Genomic DNA, 8,686 nt, shown 5'->3' on the forward strand with positions numbered 1-8,686 from the left:
CTCTCTCTCTCTCTCTCTCTCACGCGCACACACACGCACACACTCTCTCACGCACACACTCTCTCTCACACACACACACACACTCTCTCTCACACACACTCTCTCTCACACACACTCTCTCTCACACACACTCTCTCTCACACACACTCTCTCTCACACACACTCTCTCTCACACACACTCTCTCTCACACACACTCTCTCTCACACACACTCTCTCTCACACACACTCTCTCTCACACACACTCTCTCTCACACACACTCTCTCTCACACACACTCTCTCTCACACACACTCTCTCTCACACACACTCTCTCTCACACACACTCTCTCTCACACACACTCTCTCTCACACACACTCTCTCTCACACACACTCTCTCTCACACACACTCTCTCTCACACACACTCTCTCTCACACACACTCTCTCTCACACACACTCTCTCTCACACACACTCTCTCTCACACACACTCTCTCTCACACACACTCTCTCTCACACACACTCTCTCTCACACACACTCTCTCTCACACACACTCTCTCTCACACACACTCTCTCTCACACACACTCTCTCTCACACACACTCTCTCTCACACACACTCTCTCTCACACACACACACACTCTCTCTCTCTCTCTCTCTCTCTCTCACACACACACGCACACACTCTCTCACACACACACACACACACACACACTTGCGTACACCAGTTACTGATTGCACTGTTTCAGTGTATTTCTTTTGTTTCTTCTTTTTATACATTTTAAATCCATTTTTATTTCTGATGCACCTTTTATGACTATTTTTTATAATTTTTATGTAAAACACTTTAAATCACATTTGTGTATGAAATATTTAGCAACACTTAAAGCTACGCAAAGCCTTTATAATGCATTATAAAGGTAATCATAATGTATGTTGTAATGCATTATATTTTCATAAATTCTAACCAAAGTTAAAATGCATTATAATATTTCCAGATTCCTTGTTACATCTGAAATTGATTGTTTGTTGTGTTTTAATGCATTACACTTATATTGCAATACACAGTTATTCATGAGATCATACAGTGCATTTATTACAAGGCATAATTAACACATTAAAATACTGATGTAATGCATTATATATAAAGTTATTAATCCGCCCGAACCGTTCGTTTCTCTCCTGCATCTGCTGTGTTTGTGTGTTTCAGGCTGTCGGTCATTGATTCCTGTCTGGATCTGGTGAAGAGATGCACGTCGCTCTATAAAGACCTGCCGTCATTCGCTCACATCTTCCAGCCAATCAGAACGCTGCTTCTCCAGCATCTTCCTGTCGAGAGTTACCCCGCCCCTATCCAGGTTCAGCATCTACAGCACACGTCACATTCACTCTCATCGGCTCGTTTGATTCATTCTGATGTGCTTTCGTGCAGGATCTTCACAGCGAGATCTTAGAGGCCATTCCTGAGCAGCCTTCCCAGCATGCACCTCTGGTGTTCAAGAAGAAGAAACCCATCCCGCTGAAGCTCTTCACACCGAAAATAGTGCAGATGTGAGTGAAACATGAACTAGAATAAGAGCGGAAACTCTTTTCATTCTGGCAGATTCGGTTTAATTCTGGTTTCTCCTGCAGTCTGGATTACGGTAAAAAACGAGGGAACACGAAGGAGGAGAAGGAGCACGAGCGGCTCAAACACAAATACAAGCGTGAGTTTAAGGGAGCGCTGAGGGAGATCCGGAAGGACACACGCTTCCTGGCTCGGGAGAAGCTCAGTGACGTCATGAGCAGGTCAGTGTGTGTGGAGGAGCGTCATGTGACCGTGCTTCATCCTCAGGCTCTGATCGTGTTGTGTTTGTGTGTCAGGGATGCGGAGAGGAAGAGGAAGGTGAAGGAGCTGTATGGAAGTCTGGCCACTCAGGAGGGAGAGTGGAAGGCCCTCAAGAGGAAGAACAGGAAGTGAAGAAGCGTTCGAAGCCATTCTTTCTGTCATGAACTGCTTTAGTACTCTGGAAAACTTATTCTCATGATAGGGTTTTTTATCTGACAAATCAAGAGAAATAAAAGGATGCTGTGCAGTGAGACTCTTTCTTCATGTGATATAATCCAGTGTTTCACTGCAAAAAATGATTTTCTTATTTCGTATTTTTGTACAAATGTGATCCTGGACCATAAAACCAGTGTCAGTTTTGTGAAATTAAGATTTATACATCTGAATAAATAATCTTTCCATTGATGTATGGTTTGTTAGGATAGGACAATATTTGAAAATCTGGAATCTGAGGGTGCAAAAAAATCTAAATATTGAGAAAATCATCTTTAAAGTTGTTCAAATGAAGTTCTTAGCAATGCATATTACTAATCAAAAATTAAGTTTTGATATATTTATGGTAGGAAGTTTACAAAATATCTTCATGGAACATGATCTTTACTTAATATCCTAATGATTTTTGGCATAAAAGAAAAATGTATAATTTTGACCCATACAATGTATTGTTGGCTATTGCTACAAATATACCCCAGCGACTTAACACTGCTTTTGTGCTGCAGGGTCACAGATGTCAAAACATTCTTTAATCAAGATAAAATCAAAATGACATGAGATATTACGTCTTGTTTTCTTGAAACAGTATCAAAATGAAGTGAGTTTATGCTTAAAACAAGTATCTGCTAATGGGCTCAGAATGTGTTTCTGACCTCACTGTTTAAAGCTTAATCCCACTTATTTTTGATAAATTTTTCAGAAAACTAGACTCAATATCTCCTCATTCTGCTTTTCAAGTATCTTGATTTATAAAAGTTTAGATACCTGTACTGGAAGATGACAACAACAACAAAAACTGAAAAAGAAATCAATTCAATTTTGATTGAATAGTTTAATAACAGTCACTTTTCATCAATTATGAAATAATTTCAGCTGTAAATCAGCTCTACAGAACACAATAGTATTATTATTCAGCTCATTTCTGTTCTCATCCAACTGAATAATGGTAAGGAACCAACTAATGCAGAAACTCCAGGAATAAAGTATTAGTTTGTCCATCTTTCAGCCCATAGACAGCAGTTCAGAATAACTGAGGCTTTATAAGAAGATATACAGCAGAGACAAGTGTGCATTGAAATCAAGCTTTATTTAGTGCCTGGGAACATTTTGAGACCGTTTTATTCATTGCGATTCTCAGAATGGCCCAGTGAAAGCTAGTTTAGCAGGACATGGTTTAGTCGAGGTTGATCTTCAGGCGATAGCTGTGTGTGTCTCTACAGTACGAGACACAGACGTGGTTCTCTCTTCTGTCACTGCTTAGGAAAACAAGACATAACACACATCAGATTTAAGCAAAACTAATCATTTACTAAGGCTGGGATGCTCTACATGACTTCAGACACTGACACTGACGAGTCAACGTTAGTTGGAAAAAACGGTCGGTCTGCGAATTTGAGTTCTCAGATTTCAGAAAATCGTGATCTTTTAGCTTCAGACTTTGGTTGCATCCAGTCGGTGGAGATCAAAGATGTTTGATATTTTGAACCGATTTTAGAACACACTGTTTCCATTTGTCGTGTGTCTCCTAGCAACGAGGTTCATTTCTGCACGAGGTTTGGCGCGCTCAAGTCCTGGGAATTTTGTATTTGCAACTTGGGAAGTCGTAATTACGACATCAGATCAGTTCAAATCGCAACATCAAATGTACCTTTTCTACAAAAACCAATAATTAGCATTTTTTTTCACTCCGCATCTACAAAATGATGATTAAACACTGCGAATTACATGTGTTTTTGCTTTATGCTTTTATTCAGTTGAGAAACATATCTTGTCATATTTTGTGCATGCAACTTAGCTACTTTTGCTTTATAAGAAGATATACAGCAGAGACAAGTGTGCATTGAAATCAAGCTTTATTTAGTGCCTGGGAACATTTTGAGACCGTTTTATTCATTGCGATTCTCAGAAGGCCCAGTGAACTCAGCTAGTTTAGCAGGACATGGTTTAGTCGAGGTTGATCTTCAGGCGATAGCTGTGTGTGTCTCTACAGTACGAGACACAGACGTGGTTCTCTCTTCTGTCACTGCTTAGGAAAACAAGACATAACACACATCAGATTTAAGCAAAACTAATCATTTACTAAGGCTGGGATGCTCTACATGACTTCAGACACTGACACTGACGAGTCAACGTTAGTTGGAAAAAACGGTCGGTCTGCGAATTTGAGTTCTCAGATTTCAGAAAATCGTGATATTTTAGCTTCAGACTTTGATTGCATCCAGTCGGTGGAGATCAAAGATGTTTGATATTTTGAACCGATTTTAGAACACACTGTTTCCATTTGTCGTGTGTCTCCTAGCAACGAGGTTCATTTCTGCACGAGGTTTGGCGCGCTCAAGTCCTGGGAATTTTGTATTTGCAACTTGGGAAGTCGTAATTACGACATCAGATCAGTTCAAATCGCAACATCAAATGTACCTTTTCTACAAAAACCAATAATTAGCATTTTTTTTCACTCCGCATCTACAAAATGATGATTAAACACTGCGAATTACATGTGTTTTTGCTTTATGCTTTTATTCAGTTGAGAAACATATCTTGTCATATTTTGTGCATGCAACTTAGCTACTTTTATTGTAAATGGGAATTTCTATTTTATTTTATTCCAGCAAATGTACCCTTAATACTGCATCCATTGCATCCGCCCTATTTTCTCACTGACACGCCCACAACTTGGAAACTCTGGGCTTACAGAAAGTTAAGTTTCCCACTCTGAATTATGACTTTGTGGTGAAATTCATGTACGTTGAACTCGTAAGTACTATCTTTCCGAACGTACCATTTGTTATGAAAGTCTGGTAGTGTGATTCTCAGTTGCTTAGTGCAATGGTTCCCAATCCTGGTCCTGGAGGCACCACAACACTGCATGTTTTGCATGTCTCCTTAACCAAACACACCTGATTCAGATCCTCAGCTCATTAGTAGAGACTCCAAGACCTCAAATTGGTGTGTCTAGAGAAAGGAGGCATGCAAAATGTGCAGTGTTGGGGTACCTCCAGGACCAGGGTTGGGAACCACTGACTTAGTGTATGATGCTCAATTGTTTTCAGAAAGTCATGTAGTGTATTCCAGCCAACTGATCAGCTACTGATTTACCTGCTGCTCCAGACAAACCTTCGGCGACGGAGATCCCGAGCCGCTTCTCCTCTCCTTCCAGCAGCTTCCTGTAGGTGGCGATCTCAGCGTCCAGCTTCAGCTTGATGTGGAGCAGTTGCTGGTACTCGGCCAAGTATTTTCCCATCTCCAGCTTGGTCTCGCACAGCTGGCTCTCTAGCTGGGCGATGATGTCCTCCAGACCGGCCGTCTTGTCCAGGTGTGCCTCCTCCATGTCCTCCAGCTGCTGCTCCAGCGCCGCGTTCCTCGCCCTCAGCCCGTCGATCTGGTTCTGCAGGTCCGTCACCTGGTTGTGGAAGCTGGTGATCTCCTCCTTCATGCCTTTCATCTGGTCCTCGTGTTTACTGGCCTGCTCCTTCAGAGTGTCGAATTTGCCCTTGTACCACTTCTCGGCCTCCTGGACGTTGCGAGCGGCCACCGCCTCGATCTCGGCGCGCATGCTGCGCAGGTAAGCGGCCAGATCCGGTCTGTCGGAGTCGAGCTCCACCGTCACCTTAGACTCCTCGATCTGCTTGAGGAGGTCGGCGACTTCCTCGTCGTGGAGCTTCTTCAGGAACTCGATCTCGGCCACCAGCTGCTCGATGCGCTTCTCCAGGTCGGCCTTCTGTAGCGTCGCGCTGTCCACGTCTAGACGGAACTCGCGGAGAATCGCTTCTGAACTCTGGCCCTCGAGGTCCACTTTCCTCCAGAGTTTAGCTCCAACCCTATTTAAATCCACTTGAATCAGCTAATCAAGGTCTTCAGGATTACTAGAAACCTCCAAGTGTGTTGGAGCTAAACTCTGCAGGACACTGGCCCTTCAGGAGCAGATTTGGATGCCTCTGTGATAGATCTATAAACTGTTAATGAGCTTCTGTATCATATATCTCACCTTTGATGGCCAGCTCCTCCTCCAGCTTGAGTCTCCAGACCTCCACCTCCTCCTCGATGTAGCCTCTCTCTATATCAGCCGCGCCCTTCTCAGCGGTCAGAGCTTCGATGAGCTCCCTCATCTCTTTAAACTTGAGCTCGTACTCGTCCCCGAGGCCGGTGGGCCCTCCCTTGAAGCGTCCCTGAAGGGCCTCCAGCTCGGCTCTCAGAGCGCTGTTCCTCTGCTCCAGCGCCTGGACCTTCTCGATGTATCCGGCGAAGCGCACATTGAGCTCCTGCATCACCTCCTTCTCGTTGGCGTGGTGCTGGTGGATCTCGGTGGCCACTTCCACCGCCTGGCCCTGGAGTACCGTCCGTCTGCGGCTGTACGAGGAGCCACGGCATCGGGCACATTGAGCTCCTGCATCACCTCCTTCTCGTTGGCGTGGTGCTGGTGGATCTCGGTGGCCACTTCCACCGCCTGGCCCTGGAGTCCCGTCCGTCCGCGGCTGTACGAGGAGCCACGGCATCGGGACGGAGACGGGCTCTGGACCCTCATCCGGCTGGAGCCGCTGACGCTCAGGCTCTTCTGTGAATACGACGAACCTCTCATGACTTTAGACTCGGAGGAAGGTTTGGCTCTCGGTTCTGCTCGCTGACTGCAGGCGGAGACGCTCGTTGGCGTTTATATGGGCCTGCCAAGAATCTTGCAGAGTCCCTTGAAAGTCTTGCGGTGTTTTGACATGTTTTAAAAGCGGATCATGACGCTCCTGCCAGAGTTCGAAGGCCTGAGTTTCTCATTATCTCACGTATCATTGTCATCAATTAGACGTTTGGAGGCCGGCGGCCCTCGCACTTCAGTGCCACATAGCCGGCGCGTGCGAGCAGCACTATTTCTCCAGCTGTAATCTCAGACTCACTGTTTCCATATAACCTCATACAGACGCGCAGGTCCTGGAATTCATGTGCTTTCCAAATAAACAAGCACTTTGGCACTCCTGTTTTTTTCCATTTGTTTGTCAGGGTCTGTGGAATCCAGTATTATTGAGAAACTATTATATATTAATAGTTTGAATTAGTTTTTATATTTTCATTTTTGTTAAAGTTTTAGTAATTTAGTTTAGCGTAAGTTTCTTTTTTTAAATGTTTATGTTTTGTGTAATTTTGTTTTTGTCATTTTTATTCATTTTTAAAAATATGTCTATGTAGTTTTTATATTTTTTCTTAGTTTTAGTCATTTTGTTTAGTGTTTTTGTCATTTTTAATAAGTTTATTTTTTTAATGTTTGTTTTTGTAATTTTTATTAGTTTTTAAAATTTGTCTTAGTTTTAGTCATTTTGTTTTGTGTTTTTGTCATTTTTATTAGTTTTTAAAAAATATTTCAATACAGTTTTTATTTTTTATTTCAGTTTTGATTTATTTTAGTACATCAAGTTAAACTAAATGAAAATAATAATTGCTTCCTAGGCAACTAGCTGAAATAAAATAAGTTTTAGTATTTTTAATATTTCATATGGTTTCAGTTAACATTTTTATTTGAAGTATTTATCTTTTTTTTTTAGGTTTTAGTGTTGGTGAACTATAATAACCCTGGAATCTCTTGTAAAGCACCATATATTCGTCTTCTTTTTTTCTTGGTCATCTTTTTAAATGTTTATGTTTTGTGTAATTTTGTTTTTGTCATTTTTATTCGTTTTTAAAAATGTCTATGTAGTTTTTATATTTTTTCTTAGTTTTAGTCATTTTGTTTAGTGTTTTTGTCATTTTTAATAAGTTTATTTTTTTAATGTTTGTTTTTGTAATTTTTATTAGTTTTTAAAATTTGTCAGTTTTAGTCATTTTGTTTTGTGTTTTTGTCATTTTTATTAGTTTTTAAAAAATATTTCAATACAGTTTTTATTTTTTATTTCAGTTTTGATTTATTTTAGTACATCAAGTTAAACTAAATGAAAATAATAATTGCTTCCTAGGCAACTAGCTGAAATAAAATAAGTTTTAGTATTTTTAATATTTCATATGGTTTCAGTTAACATTTTTATTTGAAGTATTTATCTTTTTTTTTTAGGTTTTAGTGTTGGTGAACTATAATAACCCTGGAATCTCTTGTAAAGCACCATATATTCGTCTTCTTTTTTTCTTGGTCATCTTTCATTTTGCAATAATTAAAACATTTATATATATGAATCTTAAATTTAGACGTGATATAGATTACCTTGATTCAAATAAAAGTGCTCATTTTGATTCTCAGTTTGAGATTATGAGTCTTTTATGTCTTGAGTTTTTAACTGGTAAAGCAAGCTACCTTACAATCAACAAAGCCGCTAAACGTTTTCTTTCATTGCTTGATTTAAGAGTTAAAGACTGAATCTGACACATGACGTGATTCTGTTCTGCTGGAATGTGATTGTGTCATGAGAATATAATGACATCCTCAGCGTTTCACTGACACTGACTGATGAGTGTTAATGGATGTACACACACACTCACTCACTCACACACTCACACACACACACACACACACTCTCTCACTCACACACACACACACACACACTCTCTCACTCACACACACACACACACACACTCTCTCACTCACACACACACACACACACACTCTCTCACTCACACACACACACACACACACTCTCTCACTCACACACACACACACACACACTCTCTCACTCACACACACACACACACACACACACT

At 41.1% G+C, this 8,686-nt stretch overlaps 1 protein-coding gene and 1 pseudogene across 1 annotated transcript in view; one reads left to right on the forward strand and one right to left on the reverse strand.

The window, feature by feature from the left end:
• Window positions 1–2,051, forward strand: part of nop14 (NOP14 nucleolar protein homolog (yeast)) — a 25,115-nt gene extending 23,064 nt beyond the window's left edge. The window contains 4 exon segments of the mRNA XM_016533738.1: window positions 1,187–1,334; window positions 1,409–1,527; window positions 1,609–1,764; window positions 1,840–2,051. Of these exon segments, the coding sequence (XP_016389224.1) occupies window positions 1,187–1,334; window positions 1,409–1,527; window positions 1,609–1,764; window positions 1,840–1,936 (520 nt within the window). The 3' untranslated portion in view covers window positions 1,937–2,051.
• Window positions 2,052–3,849: 1,798 nt separating this feature from the next.
• LOC107724708 (vimentin pseudogene) lies at window positions 3,850–6,510 on the reverse strand (annotated as a pseudogene).
• Window positions 6,511–8,686: the final 2,176 nt, after the last annotated feature.

Source organism: Sinocyclocheilus rhinocerous, unplaced genomic scaffold, assembly GCF_001515625.1.
Source record: "Sinocyclocheilus rhinocerous isolate Xijiao unplaced genomic scaffold, SAMN03320098_v1.1 scaffold124, whole genome shotgun sequence".
NCBI classification, from domain to species: Eukaryota; Metazoa; Chordata; class Actinopteri; order Cypriniformes; family Cyprinidae; genus Sinocyclocheilus; species Sinocyclocheilus rhinocerous.